This window comes from Molossus molossus, unplaced genomic scaffold, assembly GCF_014108415.1.
Source record: "Molossus molossus isolate mMolMol1 unplaced genomic scaffold, mMolMol1.p scaffold_m16_p_4, whole genome shotgun sequence".
NCBI classification, from domain to species: domain Eukaryota; kingdom Metazoa; phylum Chordata; class Mammalia; order Chiroptera; family Molossidae; genus Molossus; species Molossus molossus.
The window spans coordinates 77,879,800-77,906,563 of NW_023425377.1; the positions used below are offsets into that span (position 1 = coordinate 77,879,800).

The 26,764-nt window shown below is 56.1% G+C and overlaps 1 protein-coding gene across 3 annotated transcripts in view; it reads right to left on the bottom strand.

Moving 5' to 3' along the window:
• Positions 1-4,501: 4,501 nt before the first annotated feature.
• Positions 4,502-26,764, bottom strand: part of KDM4B (lysine demethylase 4B) — a 110,583-nt gene continuing 88,320 nt past the window's right edge. Inside the window, exons 13-24 of one of the 3 annotated variants that reach the window (XM_036240336.1) lie at positions 21,729-22,171; positions 21,417-21,537; positions 19,386-19,564; positions 15,940-16,159; positions 14,712-14,788; positions 14,344-14,399; positions 13,988-14,096; positions 9,197-9,382; positions 8,955-9,119; positions 8,458-8,577; positions 7,282-7,374; positions 4,502-6,054 (exon numbers count right to left, since the gene is read on the bottom strand). In XM_036240336.1, coding sequence (XP_036096229.1) covers positions 5,878-6,054; positions 7,282-7,374; positions 8,458-8,577; positions 8,955-9,119; positions 9,197-9,382; positions 13,988-14,096; positions 14,344-14,399; positions 14,712-14,788; positions 15,940-16,159; positions 19,386-19,564; positions 21,417-21,537; positions 21,729-22,171 — 1,946 coding nt within the window. In that variant the 3' untranslated portion in view covers positions 4,502-5,877. The remainder of the gene's footprint in view (positions 6,055-7,281; positions 7,375-8,457; positions 8,578-8,954; positions 9,120-9,196; positions 9,383-13,987; positions 14,097-14,343; positions 14,400-14,711; positions 14,789-15,939; positions 16,160-19,385; positions 19,565-21,416; positions 21,538-21,728; positions 22,172-26,764) is intronic. The other 2 variants (XM_036240334.1, XM_036240335.1) reach the window with 2 other exon arrangements.

A 26,764-nucleotide genomic window follows, 5' to 3' on the forward strand; every position in this document is an offset into this window, starting at 1 on the left:
GAACGATTCCAGAAGGTATGCTCAGAGCCCACCTCTTCACCCCTGCTCCTCTGTCCCCACTCCCATTCTTTTTTTTTTTTTTAATCCTCACCCGAGGACATTTTTTGCCTTTATCTTCAGATAGAGCAGGAGGGAGAGAGGGAAGGAGAGAGAGAGACAGAAACATCAATGTGAGAGAGACACATCGAGTGGCTGCCACCCACACAACCCAACCAGGGCCGGGACAAACTGAAACCGAGGTACGTGCCCTTAGTGGGAACCGAACCCGAGTCTCTCTGGTCCGTGGGCCGATGCTCTAACTGCTGAGCCAAACTGGCCAGGGCTAAGCCCTTTCTCAGCAGCCCCTGTAGATAACCAACCACCTTAGGCTCTTCAGGACTGTCACCAACCCCAGGGCCACCTGCAGGCCCGGGCTGTGGACAGCAGATGCCAAGGGGACTGAGACTTTGTCTTTATGCTCAAGGGGCTCATGGTCAAGTTGGGGGACAGTCGTGGGACCAGGCAGTCCCACCAGGGGTCATCAGGTCCGTGATGCAGGAAGGATGCTGGAGTGGCCTGACTGGGCGCCCCCAAAATGGTGTGGCAGGTCCTAATTCCTAGAACCTGGGACTATGACCTTATCTGGAAAAAAATGTCTTTGCAGACAGATGTGATTAAGTCAAGGGTCCTGAGATGAAGAGAACGTTGTGGATTCTTCGGGAGGACCCTAAGTGCAGTGACTGGTGTCTTTACGAGAGGAAGGCTGAGCGACCAGGAGACTGAGAAGAGGCTGCAGACACAGGGAGAGGCGCGTGCAGACAGAGGCGGACGCAGGAGGCAGGGAGCACCCTCTCCCGCAGCCTCCGGAGGGGGCTCGGCCCCGTGACACCTGATTTCATCGCCACTTCTGGCCTCTAGGACCAGAGAGGATAAATGTCTGCTACTGTAAGCCACCAGTTGGTGGTCCTTTGAAATAAATATGGGGGCAAAAGAGCAGTGTCTGGGGGCCCACAGAGGCCACGAAGAAGGGCCAGTGCCACATAAGCTATTTCCAAATGCCCCGTTTTGCAACCACTTTTTGTGTTTTGTTTCTAAAGTAAATAGACTGCTGCAGTCAGGGGGGGTGAGTTGGGGACAGAGGCCCCTGGCTGGCCCCTCCCCCAACACCCCAGGAAGCTGCTGGGAGGGGAGTCATCTGTCCCTGTCACCTGGTGAGAGCAGGAGGGATGCCGCCTTGAGGAGACACCAGGCCCCCAGAGGCTCCCTCTGCCCTGCCTCGGCCCCCGGCCGCCCTGGCACCTGCCTGCCGCCCTGGCAGCACGTGCTTCTTATTCTCTACAACAGAGCACACTGCTAAGTAAATCTAACCCGAAGTAACATGCCCGGGGGAGGGTGCAGAGCTCCCCACGGGGTCTCACTGGGGCAAGGGTGCCCTGGGGGAGAAGGCACAGGGGAGACGGGGAGCGGGGTGGGGTGCAGACACACAGATAAAAGCCATGAACACCCGGACTGCGGAGGCCAACAGAGACCCGAGTCTTCTTCTGCACCGGCTGAGGGGGTCACCTGGAGGTGGGGTAGTCTGCAGGGGTGGCCACTAGGCGTGTTTGGTTCTCCAGCCAGCAATCGGCAGGGTGAGCAGCTGCCTGAGCTGTGAAGGGCAGAGCCCCCAGTGGACGGACAGACGGAGGGAGGGTCCCTGGTCAGTCTCTCTCTGCCGTGCTTCCTGGGAGGGGGTGCGGGGGGAGTGTGCTGGGAACTAGGGGCCTCACTGGAGCTTTGAGAGACATGGTGGATCTGGACACTGGGCTGCCCCACGGGAGGATGGTTTTGTCAGAGGTGTGGCGTAGGTGTGGGCTGCCAGCTCTCACTCGAGGTCTGGGGTGAGCACCATGTTTTCCTGTAAAGGGCCAGCTGCTGAACAGGCCTGACTGTGGGGCCAGGGACCTCCCTACTCCTGCTCAGCTCTGCTGTTGTAGAGTGAAAGCCGCCTTAGATGACTCCTAAGTGAATGGGCGTGGCTAAGTCAATAAAACTTTATTTATAAAAATAAGTGGAGGGCTAGATTTGGCCAGAGGGCTTCAGGTGGCTGGGCCTTGCCCTAGGAGGATCGGGGCACTCAGCACAACATGCCCCTGGCCCCTCGAGTCTTTATGATAGGACACCCCTTGAGGGGCTGGATCCATTTCAACCTCACCTGCTTAGAAGTCTCCCCAACATCCTATCCGCCAGGCTCTACCCCTGTTCTTGTCTGTCTGTCAGGGCATGTCAGAGCTGTATTTATGGTCCCTGATGTTTCCATCCTCTGCCTGCTTTCCTGAACTCTAAACCCCACAAAAACAATGACAATGACAACGCCTTTTGTTCCGCCATCTCCTCTGGCCTGGCACAGGGCAGTTGTGTAGGAAATACTGCAGCCTGAATCAACGAGTCACACTCCAGTGCTGAGCACAGGGCCGGTGCCTGGAGTGAAACTCCCCACTGGCTCCATGTGGCCGCACATTTAGGGACCCAGCCGTGCCGTGGCCCTGGCTGCAGACCTGTCCAGACACCTCCCGTTCACCAGTGTTCCAGGGAACGGTGGTAAGGGTGGGCCACCTGCCGCCATCACGGAGGTCAGCTGTCTGTGCCCCCACCCCGGGGCTGAGCACTGAATGTGTCCACCACGCTCTGGGCAGGTTCAGAGGATAACGACCTGCCTAGTCAGTGATACAGAGGGCTCCTGTAGCAAACGGGGAAACTGAGTCCCAGTGCTGATGAAGGCAGCTTCTCTCTGAAAAGGAGGGACTGAGAAGTGGGGCGAGGGCGGCTGTGGCTGGACGGAAATCTTATCAAAGAAAATCTCTGTCCAGGACACAATTACCTGCAACGACACCCGTTCTGCAGAGAAAAAACTGAGGTTCAGAGAAGGGTACCCCCGCCACTGGTTGCTTCTCCTCGCCATCCTGCACACTCTGGGCCCAGTCCTCAGTCCCCTTCTCACCAGTCCAGTGAATATATCACCCGTGACTCTTCTCGGGGGGACTGTGTTCAATCTAGGCTGCTGAGCCCTCCCACCCCAGCCTGCCCCATCCCCGCCCTTGGCAATGTCATCTTTCAAGGTACTCAATGCCGTTGCCTCCACCTGGATCTCGTCCCCCAGGCTCCCCTCCCTGCAGCAGCCAGAAGGCATCTGTGAGCATCAGAACCAGGTCCCTCAGTCCACCACCCTCCAAGGCTCCTACCTTGGGATAAAAGACCAAGTCCTCCCGGAGGCCCATAAGACCTTGCATGATCTGCCCCCTCCCCTCCCTGCCCTCACCTCCTCCCTCTCTCCTCCTTGCTCCCTCTGTTCCAGCCACACAGGCCTCTTGACTGCTCCTTCAACATGTCAGGCACAGTCCTGCCTCAGGACCTTTGCATGGGCTGTCCCCATGGCTCACTTTCTCATCTCCTTCTGACTCCTGTGTAAAATATGACACCATTAACAGAATATCCTACCACGCTCCCGTGTTCTTTATATCCGGCTGACATCCCACACATTCTACTCACTGTCTGCCTCTGGTGTCAGCTCGAGGGCGGGGATCAGACCTGCTGCATGGCGCTGTTTCCCAGGACTTGTTAAATGAATGACACATTCATGAGTTCCAGGGGCCCAGGCTCATCCCAGGCCGGGAGACCCCACTGTCTCATGCCCAATAGACACCCACCACTCAGATGTCACAGGAACTGGCAGAGTCTGAGAAGACGGTAGGAGAGCATGGCTGTTTTTCCAGACGAGAGGGGTCAAAGACAGAGGGTCCTTCCTTGTCTTGTAGACGGCCCCACTGCACAGCCACCTCTGCCACCACCTGCCTGAGACGGGGCGGAGCCTGTGCAGATACAAGCTGTGGACATCAGCTCAGGAAGGGTCCCCCTCCACCCTGGGGCTGGGAACCACCGATGGGCGAGGCCATCCGCTGACCAGTGCCACGACCCAGGAGGCCCCATCTGTTCCCTGAGGGAGCTCCCCCCAGGCACCACTCAGAAATGAAGACACCAAGGACAGGAACCTGTAATCGCAGTGCTCATGAGCCTTTAATTCATTATGAACCTAGAGGCAGGGAAATTAGGCAAAAATACAGCACATCCTTAATCTTGGGTCAGAAAAAAGTCAGGGTGGGTGGGTTTTTGTTTCTGCACATAGACACAGATTTTCTCTGTGGGGAAGTGTGTGTTTCCCCTTTGCTGTGCGGAGACCTGTCAGCGCAAGTCATCCGGAACCTATGACAGGGTGTGACCCAGAGACCCCGCCACGGGGCTGGCTATCCCTTGGACCCCCTAGGACCCCAAGGGCCACAGGAGCATCTGCCTGCTTCTTTTTATTTTCTTTACAATATAAATAGCATTTTCAAACTACATATGAATACAGTGACGGCGCCACCAGGCAGGGCTGCTGCATGCAGAGGGGACCCCCACATTTCAGTTGACTCCCCTCAGTCCCTCCCCGCCCCGCCCACTCGGCACTGCCCTCCTCCCCCCACCAAGGAAATGAAAGGTTCTTGGCTCATTTACATACTCTCCATTTTCCTTAAATAGTTCTCTCTGGCCTGGTAACTGTTAGAACACTTTTTTTTTTTTAATTAAAAAAATTTTATATACTCAAATGACGCTCTCGATCCTTCTGCAGGGGAGAGCGAGGGAAGCAGACGGAGAGAGCAGGCTGGCGGTGTCCTTCCCCAGCTCACAAGAAAATCCTGTTTCTTCTCTCCTAACCTCAGCCCACAGCTCTTAGGAGGCAGATTCCTGCAGGTGGAATCCTCCACCTCTCCCAGGAAGCCCAGTCCAAGCAGGGGCACCTGAACCCGGGGCCACAGGCCTCCCCGAGCAGGGAACACTGGACCCGGGCTATCTGGAAGGCCTGATTTGGCTCTGTCCTCCATCCCCAAGAAGCCAGGTGCTCACCTGCTTGGGCTGCAGGTCACCCAGGCTCATGGGGCTCCCTCCCCCTGAGCAGCTGAGGGACGCCTGGCAGGACCAGGGACACTCAGTCTGCACAGAGCCCTCCTGCATACTGCAGGCCTCAGCTGTGGAATGGTTCTCACGGGGAAGAAGCAAAAAAATGGAACAAACCAGAAGAGATTGTTTATTTTGCAAAGGCGCTCGCAGATAGGAGGGAGGCTCCCAGACACCCGTGGCCAGCACTCGGCCACCGAAAGGTGCTCCAGCCTCCTCCTGTCCCCCTCCTGCCAGCCGCAGAGAGACCGGCACTGTGGACGCTGGTGGGGACCGGGATGCCAGCTGCTCAGACCTTCCTGAAGTCCGGGAGAGAGCAGAGTGACAGGGCCTGTCGCTGGGTGTCCTGCCCCCGCCACACCCTTCCAGGCCTCATGGCGCTTCCCTACCTGCTCACAGACGAGTAAGATTTTAAAATAACAACAAACAAAAAAATGAGATGCTTTTGTCTCCCTCATGTCTTGGTTCTGATAAAAAGAACACTTTTTGTTTTGTTTTTAAAGCCACAAATCTAGAAAACAACTTTAGGGACCTTTTCCTCTTTGTTTTCCTTTTTTTCTTGAGTTTTTTAAACAACAGGTATTCATAGAAAGAACCGCACAAAGGTGATCTATGTACAGGAGTCACAATCTCAAAGGCTGCTCGGGAGGCAGGCAACGCAGTAGCACCTTTTCAAGAAGAAGAGCTTTACGTGGTTTACGAATCTGAGTAGTGGGGGCGGCGTGAGCCCCAGTGGCCCCCAGGCCGGCTTGGCCCCACTCCCTGAGTCCGGCCACCAGCGTCCTGCTTGCTCCTGTCCCCACAGAGCATGGAGGTAGCCTCTCAGGGCGGGGAGGCGAGGACAGGAATTCACAGCAAGCAAATGCCAGGGCCCGCTGCCGCCTGCTTTGCTGGGCCAAGGGGTGACTGGGCGGCTGGCTGGCTGTCTTAGAAGGGGGCTCTGGGCTGACACTGAGCCTGCAGGAGGTTCTCCATGAAGGCCAGGTAGTCTGGGTTCCGCCCCGAGTCCTCGGAGGCACGTGGGGTGCCCACCCGCGGGCGCTTGGCGGCCTTCACCTCCTCTCCTGAGAAGACGCTTTCCTGCGGCGCCCCGGTGCTGACCGACTGTGGGGGACCAGACGGCACAGGAGTTAGTGCAGAAGGGGGTGTTAGGGACTGAAGGTTTGTGTCCCCCAAATTCCCGTTTGAAGCTCTACCCACCAGTGTGACAGTGTTAGGAGGGGGAGCCTTTGGGAAGGGGTGAGGACGCACGTCCCTTTGGAAAGGGATGAGCTTCGGAAAAGTGTTTCCTTCTGCAGGGCCAGCCATGGAGCTCGGGCGGCAGGTCATGAAGTGAGACCATTATGAGTGGGATCGGTGTCCTCACAGAAAGGATCCCAGAGAGCTCTCCCTCCCTCTCTCCCCACCTCTCGCTCTGTCACATAAGGACACCAGAAGGGCTCTGGCTGTGACCAGGAGGCGGGTCTCAGCAGACACCAGATCTCCCAGCACCTTGAGCCTGGGCTTCCTGCCGCCAGGACTGAGAAGTCGCGGTGGTGTTTTCCGCGGTGCTCTGCCACAGCAGCCCCACGACGGAAGCGAGGCTCCGCTGGGGCGCCTGCCCTGCTGGGGGCCAAAGGGCACTGTCCCTCACCTAATGACCTTCTGAGAGGGACCATCAGTCCCTGGGGACGACTTCTCAGGGCTCCTGTCTCTGTGCAAACCCCAAATCCTGTGTGTGACTCTCAGCAGGCAGGACAGTCACTGGCCCCTAGAAGGGCGGTGGCCAGGCCTGGTCTGTCCCATGGGTGGCTATGAGGAGTGGCGGTACCATCTGTCTGGCAGCTCCTGTCTGTCCGAGGGAACCTGGGGTCTGAGGTCAGCTGTGCCACCCCTACCAGCTCTTACTTGGGGCTTATCACTCACAGCCGCGCTGCCTGCTCCTCAGAACGGGTCTTTGGATTAAACACAAAAGAAAGAGAACAGTGACAGGCCAGGAGAAAAGTCCTGTCGCTTCCCGCCTCCAGGACTCACTGTTCCCTTTGAAAAGGGATGAGCTTTGGAAAAGTGTTTCTTTTTGCGCTGCCAACCTCAGGGCTCAGATTCTGTGCGCGGGCGGCAGGTGCTCCAAGCGCGGGGCGCGTCACAGTGCGCGGGCCGGTGCAGTCCAGCTCCCCTCGCTGCTGTCCCTGGGATGGCCCTTCAAAGTGCCCCCACTAGCCTCAGAGCACGCTCACTTCCCGGAAGCTGCCTGCAGTTTCCCCAGTGGGAGCAGAGGTGAAGGCTGGGAGGTCAAGGCCACACCCCACGATCACTAAGGGCTTCCCCAGCCCACCTTGTGCAGCCACTTACCAGCCTCGACCGGACCCTCTTGGGAAGCTCCTCATCCAAGGTAAAGATGTCACCGCGCTTCACTGTCAGCTGGGACCCGTCCTCAAACTCCACCTGCCAGGAGCACAGCTCTCAGACTGTCCCAGGCCACTGACTGACTCTCAAGGCCCCCACCCACGGCCCCCGCTCCTCAACTTCCAAGAAGGGTGCTGGCCCAGGGTGCCCCGCCGGCTCCCTTGTGTCCCTACTCATCAATTAAGGGCAGCCAGAGGAAAGGGACATGATGAAAAGCGATGGAGGGTGCAGACAATGTAGGAGAAAGCAAAACAGCAAAGACTCTGCAGCCATCATCTGTGATTGCTGGGACATGCATCATTTTTCTTCTAAGATTCCACGTTTGTAAACAATTTCCCTTCCATAATAATGGGAAGATACTCATAACCATCTTCATTAAATAAAAAAAATCATGCCCAGCCAGTGTGGCTCAGTGGATGGAATGTTCTATGGACTGAGAGGTCCCGGTTCGATTCCCGGTCTGATTCCCGGTCAGGGCACAGGCTCGATCCCCAGTGGGAGGCATGCAGGAGGTAGCCGATGGATGTTTCTCTCTCACATCAATGTTTCTCTCTCTCTCTCTCTCTCTCTCTCTCTCTCTCTCTCTCTCCCTTCTTCTCTCTCTAAAGTAAAAATCAATAAAAACATATTAAAAAATTTATCAGAGGCATTGAACTACATGCTTAAAAATGGTTAAAACAGCACATTTAGTATTATCTATGTCTTTCCACACAAAAAAATTTAAGAAAACATTTGTAGCCCAGCCGGTGTGGCTCAGTGGTTGAGCGTCGACCCATGCACCAAGAGATTGCCGGTTCAATTCCCGGTCAGGGCACATGCCCAGGTTGTGGGCCTGATTCCCAGGGGGGCCATGCAGGAGGCAGCCAATTGATGTTCTCTCTCATCAATGTTTCTCTGTCCCTTTCACCTCCTCTCTCTCTAAAAATCAATAAAGAAAAAAAAGTTTTTTTAAAGAAAGGAAACATCTGTAAAGGGGAAAATATTAGACAATTTGAGGCCTCTTCTTACTTAAAAATATCATCAGCCCTGACTGTCTAGCTTAGGTGGGCAAAGATCGATCAGGACGCTTGAGGGCCCCACCCAAGCCTACGCCTTGTACCTGGAAGACAGGACCCTGCTCACCTGATAGATGTGACTGGTCACAGAGGAAATGAACTTGGCCTTGTAGATGTTGCCATCAGTCCACCGCAGTTCAACCAACTCCCCCTCAGGTGGGGGTCCCAGCCGGGCACAGTCTCTGCTCTGTTGGAGGCAAGAACACGGTGGGCAGTGAGGCAGCGGGTGCTGTCGGGCTTAGACCCTCCCCACGCTGGGCTGCCTGTGCTATAACTGGAGCAAGGGAGCCAGTGGGCACTCTGCGAACACAGGATGGGTGCTGGGCAGCGGGTGGGGTGGAGACGGCTACAGCTGTCCACCCCGGAGGCTGCCCTTTCTATAGGCTCATCCAGACTGACAGGCCTTCCGCTCGGTTTCTGCAGGAACAGGCAGTGCTTTCCCTGCAGGGTCCCTATGGCCTGGACCTGCCCAGTGGGGTCACAGGTGACTCCTAGGAAGGATTGGGCCACCTCCCGGCTTCCTAGCAGCAGCCCCTGCCAATCCTGTGCCCGCCCACAGCTCACGATGATGCTCTCCGGGTACAGGTTGTCACTGTAGGACCCGTCATCAAAGTTCACTTCATAGAAGGTCTGCGTGGTGGTGCCGATTACACGGCACCGGTAGTAAAGCCCGTTGCGGTTCTTGGTGATGACCACCTGGCCTAAGGACACAGCCCTCAGGAACTGGACCTGGGGGGAGGGGAGAGGGCTGTGTCAGCGCTTGGGAGGGTGGGGACTGGGAGGGGGCGGAAGGGCTGGGCACTCACGCTGTGGCTCCCCGACTTGTGCTTGAAGCAGGTGATGGAGACGACGTAGGGCCAGTCATCTGGCTCCATGAGGACTCCGGCGGCATGGGCACAGGTCACGTGGAAGGAGGTGGAGCAGTGCTCACAGGAGCACTGGATACAGGCCCCGGACACCTTCTTCATCCGCTTCCGGCAGTACACACATTTCTGGGGTGACATGGGGAGGAAATGGGGTTCATGCTGGCACCTGGTGCCAGAAGCCCTCCTCACTGAACCCTAAGACTGTCTCCTGGGAGTGACCCCCAAGACCCAGGGATGGAAGGTAGAGGCCTGGCAGCCTGGCCTTGGCTGGAGGCACCCTGGGAAAAGCCCCCCTAACTAACCTGGCCTGCGGGTCCCTCTCGAGCCCCAGGAGCACCCAGGATTCTTCCACACTGACCCCTCTGCAGAGGTGCTTGCTACAGGCACCGAAGAGCCACAAGAGGAATACAATCAGCCAGAAAATGAGCACGCAGCACCGACACTCATTACAACCTGAGGGACCCCGAACACACAACGCTCAGTGAGAAGCCAGACACTGTGTGATTCCGTTTATGTGAACTGTTCAGAACAGGCAGATCCAGAGACAGGAAGTGGGTTGCCAGGGGTGGGTGAGGCTGAGGGGTTTCTTTTGGGGGTTATAGAATGCTCTGGAATTAGAGGTAATAGTTGTACAACTCTGTGAATGTACTAAAAGTTACTGAATTGCTCACTTCAAAAATAGTTCATTTGCATTTTGAATAAAAAGCACTGCAGAGCAGCTTCCTTCATAAGGAGGAGGGTCTGAGTGAGGCCTTTCACCCCTGTCGGGGACCTGTGGTGGGAATGCCCCCTGCCTGGAGTGACAGCATCCAGGGCCACCCCCATGCCCCCGCTCAGCAGTCACCAGGCCCACTGGTGCCCATCACTCTGAGCATTTAATAAGCGGCCTTTATTGCTCTGTAAACCATGTTCAAAAGCCAGATAAGCACTGTGGCCAAGGGCGCTGCAGAAGCTGCCAAACCGATCGATGGCAATGAGATCTCATTATTAAACTGTCAATACCTAATTCTCCTGCCGGCCTGTGGGACAGGCACTGACATACAGCATGCTCCATGTAGCATTAACCCCCGAGTCCTGGACCTTCCGCACAGTGGAGGCGAGTGCAGCTGCCTTGAGGTCCCATGGGGAGCTGTCACCGCTGGAAGCCAGCGGGGCTCGAGATCTCGCACATGTTACCTGCCCCATCTGAGGCCCAGGAGAAACCCAACGGCCTGGCCTGACTCAACGTACAACTATCCCCCTGCCCCAGAGGGTGGGCCTGACTCACAGCACAGCTAACCCCCTGCCCCAGAGGGTGGGCTTGACTCACAGCACAGCTATCCCCCTGCCCCAGAGGGTGGGCCTGACTCACAGCACAGCTAACCCCCTGCCCCAGAGGGTGGGCCTGACTCACAGCACAGCTAACCCCCTGCCCCAGAGGGTGGGCCTGACTCACAGCACAGCTATCCCCCTGCCCCAGAGGGTGGGCCTGACTCACAGCACAGCTAACCCCCTGCCCCAGAGGGTGGGCCTGACTCACAGCACAGCTATCCCCCTGCCCCAGAGGGTGGGCCTGACTCACAGCACAGCTATCCCCCTGCCCCAGAGGGTGGGCCTGACTCACAGCACAGCTATCCCCCTGCCCCAGAGGGTGGCAGCTCATTATTCTGAGTTTTTGCATCAGGAAGAATGTGGGCCAGACCCCCACCATGCCATCTGTCAGGAGCTGGGCACAGGGCTTGTCCCGTGTCTGGGTTTTTCCAGGACCCATCCCAGTCTGGTGAGGGGGATGAGTATAGGGCCAGCCCGACTCACCAGACCCCCAGGCACCAGAGACGCTGGGCAGGGAGTACTGGGAATAGATTGATGGATGGTGACCAGAGGTGACCGTTCCCAAACATGTGGCCTGTACATGGCCCCGGAAAGGTGGGTGGATGTCTGGGCAAGAAGGAGTTAACCACTGGCTTCCTTGCATGGCTCCATTAAGCAGTACAAGCAAGCCTCGTGTAAAAGGATTTTTAATTCATTGTTACAAGTACTGGTAATGAAGAGGCTGCAAGCTGGAAATGTTAGATGCTCCATAAAGCATCTGGGGGGAGGCTGGGTTACGGGCCGTGCACTGTGCCATCACTCCACCTGAATGATGAAGCTTTTATGCCTATAATCACTTGCCGGCCACCAGCTTCTTCCTGATTGCCCGTCTGCACCTGATACTCCATGACTGGGGTCTCTGTCCCCCACAGGCTTTGGCCAGTGCCCACTCAGTCCTGCCTGGTGGCCTAGCACCTGTGGGTTTGAGGTGGGTGTCCCTGTTCCTTCCACAGGACTCCCCACTGGGCCCGCTGCCCATAGTCCAAGTTCTCTGCCTTCTGCCCTCTGTAGGCCTGGAGGAGCATCAATACCCCAGGTCTGCCCCAGGCAGCTGGAAAATAAACCACGCAGGAAAAGATGCCATGAATGCTTCGGTGCACAGCCAAAGTCCCAGCTACTGGGTGCCACATGACACGTCCCCACCAGAGCTGCCATCCCCACGTCCCTGAGTGGGACACTTCCAGCATGGCTGCCACGGACTCACAGCAGCGATAAGCCTGAGAGCAGGCACTGGTGCTCAGGCAGCATAATCCCACTTTACTGTGAGGCCCAGTCAATGTGCACCATGCAGAGGAGTGTCAAAGATGGGAAGAATGAGGCACAGAGAAGTCAAGGAGTGTCTCTGGAGTCACACATCTGGCTGGCGGTTGAGCAAGGACTGGAAGCCAGTGCATGCTAATGGTTACGCTCTGCCCACACTGTTGGCTGCCACAGAGGTTCCCCGAGGTGACCATAATCAGTAAGAGTGCCCTGGCTGAGGGCCACATGCTCCTTAGAGGGGGAAGCTTGACATAAACTAAGAGGGGCCAGTTATAAACTCCAACAACTCAACAGCAAACACCCAACACAATTTAAAAATGAGCAAAGGAGCCTGGCTGGTTTGGCTCAGGGGTTAGAACATTGGCCTACGGACCAAAGAGTCGCAGGTTCGATTCTGGTCAAGGGCACAGACCTTGGCTGCAGTTCGGTCCCTGGGCCTGGTCATGGTCATGCGGAATACAACCAATAGATTCAATTCTGGTCAAGGGCACATTCCTGGGTTGCAGGTTAGATCCCTGGCCCTGGTCAGGGTTGTACAGGAAGCAATCAATCGATGTTTCTCTCTCTCTCTCTCCCATTCCCTCCCTTCCAGTCTATCTAAAAATCAATGGAAAAATATCCTTGGGTGAGGATAAACAAAAATACAATATAAAAAGGAGCAAAGGATCTAAATAGATATTTCTCTAAAGAAGACAAACAGGTGGCCAATAGGTGCATGAAAAGGTACACCAATCACCAGGGACATGCAAATCAAAACCACCATGAGGTATTATCTCAGGTTATCAAGAAGATAAGAGCTAGGAGAAAAGGGAACCCTCACGCACTGTCGGTGGGGGTGTAAACTGGCACAGCCACTATGGAAAACAGCATGGAGGGTCCTCAAAAAATTAAAAACAGCTTACATAAGACCCAGCAATTCTAATTCTGGTATATGTGCAAAGGAAATGAAAATAGGATATTGAAGAGATATACGGGGTGGGGCAAAAGTAGGTTTACAGTTACTCGTATGGCAAATAATACAATAATAATAATAATACAAGAATAAACTGTGTTTTGTGTGCTCACAACTGTAAACCTAGGTTTGCTCCACCCTGTATACACTGTGTTCATTGCAGCATTATTCACAACAGCCAAGACAGGGAAACACCCTAAGTGTCCACTGATGGATAAACCGATAAAGAAATGTCGCCCGTCCACACAATGGAATATTATTCAGCCATGATAATGAAGGAAATCCTGCTATCTGTGACAACACAGAGGGACCTTGAGAGCATTATGTTCAGTGAGAGAAACCTGACGCAGAAGGACAAGCTGCAGGACTCCGCCAAAAGAGTCCCCGCAAAAGCCAGACTCAGAGACGCAAGAGGCTGCGGGGGTCGGGAATGGGGGAGAGGGGGCTAGTCAACAGGTATATGATTTCAGTTACACATGGTGTGTACATTCCAGAGGTCTGGCACACAACATCATGCCTACAGGGAATGATACTATATTGTTCACTTAAAATGTTGTTCAGAAGGAAGATCTCATGCTAAGTGTTTTTATCACAATTTAAAAAAAACAAGAGGGGCCCGTTAGGTAGCACGAAAAGTACAGGGCAGAGTGTGTGAGTTTCCCAATTATGAAAAAGATGGAAACTTCGCATGCCTCCAAAGTGTGTAACGGATATCTCCACAGAGACCCAGGAGACAGGAACCCGCTGCACCTGAGGGGAGGCTTGCTTTTCCCTGGGTACCTCAGTGCCTTCTGACTTCTGTACGTTGTGCAGAATAGTTTGGGACTATTCAAGAATAGGCTTGCCCTGGCCGGTTTGGCTCAGCGGTTAGAGCGTCGGCCTGCAGTCCTGAGAGACCCGGGTTCGGTTCCCGCTAAGGGCATGTACCTCGGTTGCAGTTTGTCCCCGGCCCTGGTCGGTTGTGCGGGTAGCAGCCACTCGATGTGTCCCTTTCACGTCGATGTTTCTCTCTCTCTCTGTTCCTCTCTCCCCCCCCCACTCTACCTGAATAAAAAATGGAAAAATGTCCTCGGGTGAGGATGGAAAAAAAAAAAAGAATAGGCTTGGCCTAACTGCAATGGATGGCATCTGGCTTCCCTCCCACGCAGGACAAGATCCAGGGGTCCTACCAGCTTCCATCTCTGCTCAGGGATGGCGCTGATGTCCACAGGGTGGCGCTCCATCACGTTTAGGAACCGAACTTCCGGAACTGCTATGGCACAGATCACATGGATCCACCTGGGGAGGAGGGGAAGGAGTAGGGTCAGAGGTCATGGGTGCCCCCTGCCTCCTCCTTCCCCTGTGTCATGTCACTCCACGGGCACTACCCCTGTCCACAATGCTGGGCTGGCTGGGCAGGACCTTAAGGGATAGTCTGAGTAATTGTTTGGTCCTCCTAGTCTCCTCACCTCAACTCGAGGCCCTGAGGAGGAGTCAATACCCCTCAGGAAACATACCCAGGAGGAATGGCACCCCTTCTACCCACCTCCTGTCGGTTGTCATCTGCAAAGCTCCTCCCCGAAGGTTGCACAGGCAGCACTCCTGCAGGGAACATACAAGCCCACAGTGAGGGAGACGCAGGGAAGGGCTGCTCCCATACTGCTCTGGGCCTGCTCCAAGACCCCTGCCCTAGATCCTTACATTTCAGACTAGCAGCCACCAAAAGGAGGGGCCACCATCCTCCCCCTCGGGTTCCACCCCCTCACTGCAAAGATGAAGAAACCAAGACGCATGGAGGTGAGGCTGCCAGCCCAGGGTCACTCTGTGGGATCGGGCAAACCCAGGGCCCAGGCCTGGTCCCCCATGGGGCTGGACGTCTGTTAGAATACCACCCCAGCTGCAGGGGTAAGTTACCGCAGTCCAGGCGTGGGCCGTGCACCTGGAACACGTCCAGCCTTCGTTGACCAGCTCCGGGCGGATGCCGTAGCAACCTGGAAGGCAGCAGAGGACGGTGAGTCAGGCGCATCTGTTACTGCAGCTTCACACAAAGCTGGCAGGGCCTTCTGGAATCCAGCCTCGGCACTGAGGGTAACCGCTCTCACCTCCCTCTCCACCTCAGTCCAGGCTACAGCACACACAGCAGGAGAAAGGTCTGGAGACAGATGCTGGGAAGGGGAGCAGGGACCCCTCACTGCCCCCCTCCCAACCTCTGCTGAGCTGAGACCCTAGGAAAGTGATCAAGAAGTTGTATGACATGCAAAGTCGGCCTCATGGACGCTGGGGCTCGGATCAGCGGGAATGGGCAGGTCAGCCCAGTGTTCATGAGAATAGCTACTTCTGAAACCACAAGTCAGATGTTCTGAGTCACCAAGGTGATTTGCTTTGGAATGTGGTCATGGTTCAGAAATAGGGAGAAAGCAGAGAGGTCAGTGAGTGAGGTGCCTCTCCCCCTCTAGAGCGGTCCCCGGGAGCCTGCCCTGGAGTGCATCTCACACCAGGCCCAGCAAGGCTGAGCCAACAGGCTCCCGACAGGAGACAAAATGACCCCCAAGTAGCCTCTGTGGGGACAGATGAGGGACAGAGTCCTACAGCTGCCTTCCTCTGTAGGGCGGGGAACACACAAAATTAAATGGCTCCAGAAGGCTTTCTTCCTGGGAGCTCAATCTCCCATTTCCCACCCTGATGCCCAAGAAGGGGGCAGATGTCCATTCTCCTGTCTCCTTGGGCTATGGGCTGGGCTTCACGGTTTGGGAGATGGTGGTCGCTGACAGCAGAGACAAATCAAACCCAGAAGCAATCTAGAGTCGCAACTTTATGATCAACTCTGTCCCCAAAGTAGAGTCTAAATTCATGATGGTACCTGACAAGCACCTAATCTCTTCTTGCCACCTCCCAGGCCCCTGAGGGCAAGACAGGGTTCAGCAGAACTGTCCAGAAGAAGGCTGACCAGGCAGACCCACCTTGGCCAGGGGGAAGGGCAGGAAGTCTGCCCTTGAAGGCCAGGACCCCGCCCCATGACACCAGGTCCTGTGGATAGCCCCGAAACAGCAGCCCAGGGGAAGGGACTCCCTGCTCCACAGAAGTGAGGGCGGCCGTCCTAGGAGGGCAAGCAGGGGCTGCCTGCCTGTCATCCGGGACTCACTGGCATGGACCTGCAGGCAGCACTTGGCACAGGCGATCAGCAGGCTGGTCCCGTCATCACCGATGTAGGAGTTGGCGGGGAGTGGCTCTGTGTTCTCAGCGCTGGAGGTGAAGCACATCTCAGGGATCAGTGGCCGTGTCTTCTGGCCACACTTGGAAGGTGGTATAGAAGGGCCCTCCCCTAGGGAGGCCTGTGGGGCCTCCTTCTCCATCTGTAGGGACTGCAGAAGGGGGTTGCCTTCAGTGGAGAGCCCGGCACAGGGTCACCTGTCATTATTAAACCAGGCTTTGGGACCATCCTTGCCACCTCCCTCGGTCTGACCCTCATGTGGCTTCTATATCCAAACACAGCCCTAGACTGCCTCCCACCTTCCCAGGGGCTGCACTGGGGCCTCCTACCAGGACACCTGTAGCAGGCCCGGAAGGGCTTCCCTAGCGCACCAACCTCACACTCCCAGCCCTCAACACTGCTCCCCTAAACCCAGTTAGATCCTTTCTTGCCCCCAATAAATACCCTCCATTATGCCCTGGCCGGTTTGGCTCAGCAGCTAGAGCGTCGGCCTGCGGTCCAGAGAGACTTGGGTTCGGTCCCTGCTAAGGGCATGTACTTCTGTTGCGGTTTGTCCCCGGCCCTGGTTGGGTCGTGCAGGTGGCAGCCACTTGAAGTGTCCCTTTCACGTCGATGTTTCTCTCTCTCTCTCTCTACCTCCCGCTCTATCTGAATAAAAAATGGAAAATGTCCTCGGGTGAGAATTTAAAAAAAACCCTCCATTAGGGTCACATCTGGACGCAGCAGCACCACCACCCTGCTCTCCTCACCCTCTTGCCTCACTGCCCCTTACCCACTGCATTAGCAACATAGGCCTTGCTCTTCCTCCAACTCCCCAGATGCTAGGCACCGTCCTACCCCAGGGTCTTTGCACACACTGTTCCTCCCCTGCCTGGAGCACTCAGATCTCTGTTCTGGACCCTGCTCTGCCCACATACTGGCAGCCCCAGCCCGTTATCATGCTGTCTTTGTGGTCCTGATCATCACCTGATGCCATGTTATCTGTGTACCTATGTGGGTGTTCCCCCATCTCCAATATGTACCCTGTGATGGTTGTACCCAATCCTCAATGAGCTCTCCAGATCTCATCACATGAAGAGAATGTGGTGAAATCGCCCTGCCCAAGGCACCAGGATCCAGCACCCCAGGCCTGTCTCAGGTCAGTGGGGCTCCTAAAAGAGCCTCCCGAGGCCCTCCAAGGTGTGACAGGATGATATGCCCCTGCTCCTGACCCAGGAGGAAAGAGCGCCACTAAGGGAACTTTGGCCTCCCAGGCTAGGTGTCAGGAGGATGATGGCACCTCAGATCAGGGGACCAGCTTTGAAATCAGAGCCTCACATCAGTACCCCTCCCCACCAAGCTGCCCCCACTAATTGAGAATGTCTTTGTTTCCAAACAGGTAGAATGTCCAGCCACATCCCTGCTTACAGCGAGGACCAGTAGACCTGGTCCCCAAGTCTCAGGGCTCTGGGTTTTGGAAGCAGTTGGCCTACAAAGCCCACCAGAACTGTGAGCTGATAAAAGTTAGTCATGACTCTTCGCTTAACAGCAAAAATTCATACCTGGCCTTGGTCAGTTTAGCCCAGTGGTTAGAGCATCAGCCCTCAGACTGAAGGGTCAAGGGTTCGATCCTGGTCAAGGACACATACCTGGGTTGCAGGTTTGATCCCTGGCGCTGGTCAGGGTTGTGCAGGAGGCAACCAATCAATGTCTCTCTGTCTCTGTCTCTCTCCCCCTCCCTTCTACTCTATATAAAAATCAATGGAAAAATATCGTCAAGTGAGGATTAACAACAACAATAAAAAGATTCCCATCTGAATTTGGAGGTCCCAGCACTCTGACTCCCAGCAGCCTCTCCAGCAGCATGGAGGAGGGATGTGCCTATAGAGGAAATCTGAATATTACTTGTTTCCTCCTCCAGACGTTGAATCTGCCTATAGGCAGTGGGTCCAGGTAGCTCTGGAGATGGGAACACCCTTGGCACAGGCATAGGCACAGATCTCAGGGCAGCTCAGCTAACATGTAGAAAGCACCAGGCACAAGGCTAGGAGTAGGGGGCTCGAAAAAGCAAGCAAGACCTGGCTCTGTCCTTTAGGGATTCACAATCCTTGATAAACACAGAGGCAGGAATAAGAGCAGAGGAGGGTGGGAGAGCCCAGGGTGGGTCACTCCAGAGCCAGCCTGGACACAGCAGGTCTGGGAAGGCTTCCTAGAAGAGGTGGCAGATGAGTGAACTCAAGGAATGAACAAAAATCTGTCTGGAAGACAGGCGGGTGGGTGGGTGGGAGATATCACAGAGCACACTGCTGCTGTGTGGGGTGGGAGAGGGGAGGGGCAGATGTCACAACTGAGGAAGGTCATGGGGGCATGTGGCCAGGCTGAAGGCCATGGTGAGCCTGGCAGAGTCTCCAGCCAGGGAGTATACGGATGGAGCAGGCTCCCAAACACTTGTTTTGGCCACAGTGAGGCACTAACAGGAAGGACAGGAGGTCTGTGGGGGAGAAAAAGGCTGGAAGGCAGGCAATGGTCAGGACAGAGGAGGGGGACAAGGGGATGAAATAAAAGGTGAAATGGGAAGCTGGGCAGGCTGATGGCACAGGACAGAGTGCAGGGAGAGGCCAGGCTCCCAACGTGGGAAGCGGGACAGAAGGGAACCCAGTCTGGAAAGTGTGCAGGACACTGCGCCTGGCTCAGTGGAGACCCGTAAGGGTCATGGGGGAGTCTACCCTGGCCCCAGTCCACCTCTGGGACTTGGCTGGTCACCACCACCCACTCCTGGCCTCTAGCCTGAGCCAATGAGGAACTACCTGATGACAGTGGTCATGGCACCTCCATGCCACCCACCACCCTTCTGTCTGATACCAGTTTTTTTTTTAAGTCACCCGAGGACACTTTTTCCATATTTTGTTCAGATAGAGTGGGAGGGAGGGAGAGAAAGAGAAACATCGACGTGAAAGGGACACATTGAGCGGTTGCCACCCGCATGACCCAACCAGGGCCGGGGACAAACTGCAACCGAGGTACGTGCCCTTAGCGGGAACTGAACCCGGGTCTCTCTGGACCACAGGCCGACGCTCTAACCGCTGAACCAAACCAGCCACGGCTAATACTACATTTTTATGCCCACTGAAAAGTCACCTTCAGATAAAACTCAGAAACTGGGCCCTGTCCCTATAGCCCTCACAAGGCAGGCTTCAGCACACCCTGCCCTGCCAAGGGCTTCACCTGTGGTAATGTGACTGTCCCACCCCATCCTCCAGGCTCTCAGCAGATCTCACGGTGGCTCCTACAGCAAATGGGTTCTCCTTCACCCGCCCCAGAGTTCCTCTTGAGCAGAGCAAACACTGGCACGGAGGGGAGCAGACACACTGCCCGGGCCCTGTGTGGCCCTTGCTCACCTGGCTGTACGGGTAGAAGAGGGTGCAGATGGCGCAGTAGGGCTCGGTCAGAGCAGCCACCGCGTTGAACTTCCTCTCAGCCTGGAAGCTGGCTGCCTTGTTCTTCCACTGCAAGGACAGCAGGGACCTCAAGGCCTCGGGGTCACTCATGTCCTCCTCCCCAGAGAAAGGAAAGACTTCTAGAATAAAGGGGAAGAGGGGAAAAGGTTAAACCACACCCGAGGATCCATCCCCTGCCTCAAAAGGCAGGCGTTTTAGTGCTGAGAGCATTCATGGTGACGGTCCCCACTTATACAGCTCTGAGCCTGTCTGCAGAGAGGCCACCAGGCCAGGGGGTACTGATTCTGTCTGTGGGTGGGAGATGGGCTGGGTCAGACCCTGGCAAGTCAGGTGCAAACTCTTGAGCTCAAAGGAGCCAAGAGAGAAGTGTGGCTGGGAGTCAGGAAGGGGGTGGTGTCATCAGAAAGACCTACAAGTATTAAGGTAAGATGGAGGCCACTAGTGGGCATTTCTTCTGCCCCTGCCTGTCATCGCCTGGTGGCCTCCATTCCCATTCCCATCCCCCAAGGTCACATTGGTGGGTTTTCTGAACATTGAGATATAGTGCTCCCTGGGGAGCCTGCCCAGAAGCCGATGCTCAGTCCTGAGACCCCAACCATCACAGCAGCTGGGCCAGCATGGCTGATACACAGGCTGAATCCCTCCCAACTAAGGCCGAGGCCGCCTGGAGGGATTCAGGGCACACTTCATCTCCCTTGAGATCTGTTCCACTCCTAGGAGCTCAGCCCTAAGATCCACGGAGCTTCTTGAACCCTCCCCATCCTTGCCCTCAAATTAGATTCAGAATAAAAGAAGCCATCCAGACGATTTTCAAATTCCACCTGCATCTCAAGCAGAAGGCTAAAGCAGAAGATGAAAAATTGGCTTCCGAGTGTTTCTGCCCACGAGACAGCAGCTCTCAGCCGAGTGGTAAACACAAGCTTCTCCTCTCCCAGCCTCCACTGCTGGCTCCAGCTCCACAGCCCACTGTTCCAACCTCTCCAAGGCCCACAGCTGGCTCCACAGCAGGAAGAGTCATTTTAGTTCATCTGGTGGCTCCCCAGCCCTGTGTTACCTCACCCACCCATGGCCAGCCATAGGTTGAAGCCCTGGGTATCTCTAACAACAGCTGCCTGCCTGGGGAGCGGTGGAGCAAAGGTTTCCTCTGGTCACACGGCAAATAGGGGCTGCCTCCCTGCACCTCAAGGCAATGCTGTTTCCACAGATGGGCAAGGGGACTGCAGAGCCAGGACGTTCTGCTGGAAATGCACTTGGAAATCAGCACGATCTCAGCCCCACTTTCCCTTTGCTCGCACAGGATGCCAGTGGCACACCGGGCTGGGTGCTTCCTTCCACTCATTCACCTATTTGCTGCTCTGTGAATGTTCTGGAAGCCCCATCTGAGCAGATCCGGGGGCCCCGAGAGGATGACAGGATCCTCAATGCACAGGGGTCATGGGAGCTGTGGCCAAGGGGTGGGGGCGGGCTTCGACTGTCCACTTAGAGGAAGGGGTGGAGGTCATCAGAGTGGGCAAGCCCTGGGATCAAATGCAATGATAGCCACAACAGTAATGATGCCACCTCAGCTCCATGCACCTTCCTGGCATGACTGCTGGGAGGGCCAGCAGCCTCCATTTTACCAAGTCACAGGCAGGTAAATGGCACTCATGGTCCCGGGTTAGGATAGGAGCCCAGGCAGGCTGCAGCCTGTTCCTTGTGGACCGCGTTCAACATGCAGGCTTTGGGCCCAGCATGAGTAAGCACCCCACAGTGGAAATAGAGCAAATAGGACCGAGGGAAACAGAGCCGAGGGGAGTCCTGCAGGGAGTCCCTGCAGGCTGAGCAGGAGGGCTGTGTGGGGGGGGAGCAGGGTTCGAGGGGTAACCAGTGGGGCAGGTGGCAGAGGGAGGCCCTGGGGAGGTGCTGGGTGAGAGAGGAGGACTTAAACAAAGCCTGGAGCCTGAGCAGTCAGGGGACAGCATCCTCACTCACCCTCATCACTGGATGCCTCCTGCTTGACCACTGACAGAGGGGACCGGGTCGGCGGCTTGCCCAGAGGGTGGCGCCGGCTCTTCTTGATCTCCATCTTCAACTTGGAAAATGTTGATGTCGCCTGAAACAGAGGACACGAAGTGTCTTTGAGACATGACTCAGAGATGGAAGCAGAGTTCAGCGCAGCGGGGCCACACATATGCTGCAGGCTTGTGATGAGCCATGGTGGCTGTTTCATGAGCAGGGACGCTGTGACCAACGCACAAAGACAAGCAGGATCCCCGGCCCCAGGGACCCTCAAGGGCATCCTACCTGTACTTCGCTGGCTCCACTCTCCTCTTCAGGCCCCGCCAGCTCCATGGGGGCGATCGGCTCCTTCCAGGTGGGGCCTTTCTGGGAAAAGTGCTCAGAGGCCTGCTGGCAGGACACTCGGCCCTTGTCACATGTGGCTTGGTTGGCCCATGGCACCACATACAACATGGGGATAATGGGGCGTGGCTTCAGCTCCAACTCCTCGCCAGGTGCCTCAGGAGGCACAACATTGAGGGGTGGTGGCAAGGGGCTCTCCTCAGTGACTTCAGGGCCAGGGGTCAGCACCGGGGGCTCCAGCGGGGGTGGCGGCACCTCCTCTGTGGGGAACTGTGTGGGCAGGGGTGACGGCAGCTGGGGCAGGAGTGGGTGGTGAGGGTGCAGGGGGCTCTTCTTTTTCCGGTCGCTCTTGGCCTTGGCTGGCCGAAGCTTGCCCCTCCTGTCTTCTGTGAGGAGAAAGAAACTACTGGTCATAACAGAGGCCAGCAGCCATGCATCCTCCTGCGAGCCCCCTGACCCAGGCAGGAGCTGACTGGAGGTGGGAGAAACCCCTCTGGCCTTCCCCAAAAGAACACAGGCTTTGTTCAAGTTCAAACCACTGCCAGATGGCAGGAAACCCATCATACCCAAGCCTTGGGGGAATCCCCACCCCCACCCCCTCCCTCACCCCCACCCCCTGGGTTCTGCAGGTGCTCAAAGCACCTTCTGGAATTAGCTTGAGGTGGAGGAGAGACATGTCTTTCCCAAGGGGTGGGGGAGAAGAGGCAGGATTTGTTTTCCTTTCAGATATGTAAGTTTTATATATTTCTACAGAGAAAATATACAATTTATAGAATTTTTTAAAAGCAAAGACAAACAACGAACCATAAACGAGCAGTCACTTGAGTGGAATGCAAGAGCCAGAGGGGCCTAGAGGGCCCAGAACACCCTTCCACCACCAAGGGCCAGTGCTGGGGGAATTTCCTGACAGGTGACAGGGCAGGGTGGGAGGCAGACGAAATGTGTCTTCAGTGGCATTTTAACTGGGGGCCAAGATGGGCGTGTGGTCAGCAGAATCATGGCCTCCAGAAACACTTATGTCCTGGTTCTGGGACCTGTGAATGTGGAACCTGACATGGCAACATGACTTTGCAGATGGGAGTGGGTTAGTGAAGATGGGCTGGGTGGACCCAATGTACTAACAGGGGTCCCTGAAAGCAGAGGCCTTTCCAGGTGAAGGGTCAGAGAGATGCTGACGATGGAGGAAGGAGCCACAAGCCCAGGATGCAGGACCTCTAGAAGCTGGAAACGGCTGGAAATGATTCTCCCCTGAAGCCTCAAAAAGGAGCCAGCCTGCCACACATGAGTTTAGTCCCATGAGGCCCACGTGAGGCTCCTGACCTCCAGAGCTGTCGGCAAATAAATGTATGATCACTGTCATGGCAGCCCCAAGGACTCTGCAGGTGACGACCTTCATGAAGCCTGCTGTGCTCAGGGTGAGGCACTCACAGCCAAAGGGACTCTGCTCTCAAGGAGGACAGGACTGGCGGTGACCTACCAGGGCCCAGAGCTGGGAGCATAGCGAGCCCGGGAGCCCTCGGGCCTTGCCTGCCCTGCTTGGAGAATGGGCACATAGCTCAGCCAGGTGTCCCAGGTTCCCAGGGGTTCAGGGCATCATAGGAGGAGAAGCACTGGCTGGTAACCAGGGCACCAACTATTCTGGGTGCCTGGGACCTAGGGGTCTTGAACAACTGGGACGAGTGGTTGTGCTGCTGACAGGGCTCGTGAGGCCCAGAGGTACCTGGGTGTGACAGTCTCGGGCTGGGAACATAGGGCAAATGAAGGGCAAGGATCCATCCCTCTCCACGTGAAACTGGTGACAACGGGAAGTGGCACGTGTTCTGGTTTGCAACACAGCATCCACGTTTTTACCTCTTGCTATAAAAACCCATCCATATGCCACCCCTGTCCCTCAGCCAAAGATGGCAGAACAAGTGCTGATGACCTTGGGGAGGGCTTGTCACTTAACCCCTGATTTGCACTGACTCCAAGAAGGGATCAAGCAAGGAACCTCCCTGCGGGCAGATGCCCAGCCCAGGGCACTGGGAGGAGCTGAATCTCCCCTCTTACCCCCCAGTGAGGGCGCTGAAGAGGCTTTGAGACAGGCCTCAGGAACCACAAGAGGTGCCCCAGTCCGCCTCCCCCTCCCCCATCCCCACTCCTGCTCTCCTCCATGTGCAGCTGCAGCCCTGCACTGGCTGCTGGGACAGCCCATGGTGTCCTTGGCAAGCAGACCCTGTGTTTTTTGGGAGCGACTCCATCAGCCAGAAGGTGACGGAACACTCACTCCCCACCCTGGCCCCTGGCCCCTGGCCCTCTGGCCCTGAGCCTCCTGGAGGCACCAAGGATTCTTCTCTCACCTTTGCCCCACCTAGAGGCGCCTTAACCACTCCCCAGGCCCTCTCCTGCCAGCTCCTCATGAGACTGGTTAAGTTATCTGGCCAAGGAAAGCAAATAACAGATGCTCCCTCCGCCCAGAAGTGGAGGTTAGATGACTCCCCACAACAAAGGGTCCCTTTCCCATCCAAAGACGAGGAGGGGGAGACATGGAACACCGCTCGGTACAGCAGCATGGCACCAGCAGGTGACCGGGAGGTGGCTGAGGGCCCCAGGAAGTCAGTGGCCAGGGCAGTGGTGGGGCTCATTTACAGAACCAGCACAGAAGGGCCCTCGAGCCACCGTCCTGTTTGTGTGAAAGGCATTTTCGGAGGAACGTTCTGTTCTCTACGGACATTCCTTATTTCTTCCTCTCTCATAGTGCAAACTACTGAATGGAAATCGCACTGTCTGTCATCCTGAGGATGATGGGTCCAATTTACTCTGCGTTAGAGACTCTGCTGTCAAAAAGGGACAAGTTCCGGCCTTTTTCTCATGCCTCCCAGGCTCTGGGAAGCCGAGGGGGACAAACACCCAGAGGGCTTAGGGGACAAGCCCAAGGTCAGGAAGGACACCTAATGGCTCAGGGCTCTGTCCTCACCACAGGACTCTCCCCCCCACCCAGGCAGTCCCCTATCAGGGGCCACACTGTCAGACCTCAGCAAGCCCCCTGCCTGCCAGGGCCTGAGGCAGCCTCGAAATGGAGCAGGGACATCGTATCAAAAGGGCTTAGGGTCAAAGCAAAAAAAAGGGGGGGGGGCTTAGGATCCCAGCCAGTCCCTCCCCAGCAGGTGAGGCCTCCCACTTCCTGGGGTTCAGGACACAGGCAGGCAGAAAGCAGAGACCTCCCCCAACAGCAGACAAGCTGAGGCCCTTCTAGTACTATTTTTAGAAGTGGGGAGGATGCCAAGACCACCCCACCATTGGATCTTATTGGCCTGGTTCCTTGGGGTTTCCATACCTTCTCTACAGCACCAAAGTTCATTGCGGGGAGGGGGGGGGGTTGCGGGGGATGCACAGAGAACACCTGGTAGATCTGTGATACTGAGCTCAACCTCTGCTGTATATTGCCCACAGAAAGGGGTGGTGGCCTTCTGACTGCTCTCTGGTTCAGGGACACGACACCCCATACCGCCCCCCACTCCTGTCCAGCCTGGGCAAGACGGTCTCCGTCTCCATGGCCTGGGCCACTCCTGCCAACTCTGCATTCTTCCCACGCAGAGCCCGAGGCCAGGCGCACCCTGACAGCATGCGAGGCCTGGATGGACTACGCTGGGGTATGTCCTGCATGGCAGGATGTGTCTGAGTGAAACTCGCTGTCCCCTCATAAAGGCCCAGCCCATCTGTTCCCTGTTGGGCACAGCAGCCTTTGCTGTCCTGTCCTAAAGCCAATTACAAGCTGTCAGGCCCCTCCTGAAACCCAGTGCTGCTCCATGACCAAGACCTGCCGACGGCTCACACTCCTCCCATCTCCTCAAGGCCCTGGGGGGTCTCGGTGGGGGGCTTGGTGGGATCCCTCTGGCTGCATGCTCTACCTGGGAGCAGTCCAGCACTGTGGTGGGACCTTCCTGGGTGCTGGCACTGCCCCTGCTGCCCCATCTCCTAAGCTGTGACAAAGGACAGCGGCCGTGCCCAGCCACAGGTGGGTAAGAGCACTGTGTGATGGCCTAGGCCAGGCAGGAGGAAGGAGCCTCTGCTTTCCCAGGAAACCAGGATGGACACGAGGAGGAGGGGAGAGGGAGGCTGCTGGTCAATCCCAGGGCAGCAGCGCTCTCCATCTGCCAGCCCAGGGCCCCACCCATCCCCAGGGGGCTTCCTGCTACTGACCCCCCAGCACCAGGACCCTTGTCAGAATGTCCAGTCTGTGAGTGACAGCAATGGCCTCCCTCTGCAAACACAACACTGTTGCTCACACCTGATATTATCCTTAGCACTCAGAGTTTTTAGGGATATTAAGCTGGTATTAAAGGAAGTCTGGAAGCCACTTTAAAACCCACTCATTCCCGACATGTGTTTGCTGTCACCCCTGACTGCAAACACTTATTTGATGTGTTCAGAGTTGTCTTTGCACAAGGGCTCAAGAGATGGCTCCCAGGATGTTCCTGACCTTGGCAAGGGCTCTCTGGTGGTGGCAGCCACATCTAGCGCCCCAAAGGGACCACTTCCTTTCTAGAGAAAGAACCCACACACACAACCCAACTCCTCCTTCTTGAGAATGGGGCTCTGTCATGGGACAGGGACAGAGTATCTGAAGTTGGGGACCACTGCCAGTCCTGAACAGACATACCACCCGGGAAATGGCCCCATCCTTCCTGGGGTCCATGTGCCACTGGAAGCTCATGGAAGCCACAGCCTCGGAGGACTGCACCTGGCCCTGCCACATGGCACATACATGACACTGACCATCACTGGAATGCAGACCCTGAAGCCCTTTGGGAAAAGTGCCAGGGGTGTAGGATGAGACTTTTGAAGGGGAAGGGGAAGGGGAGTGCAGATGCCAGACAGCTGGTGAAGAGAGCATGTGTCCTCCGTGTCCCCCTCTGCATGGCTTGCAGCTTTGTCTAGCACACGTCTTACTCTCATGGGACACAGACCCTTCTGTTTGGGTGGCAAGCTAGGCAAGC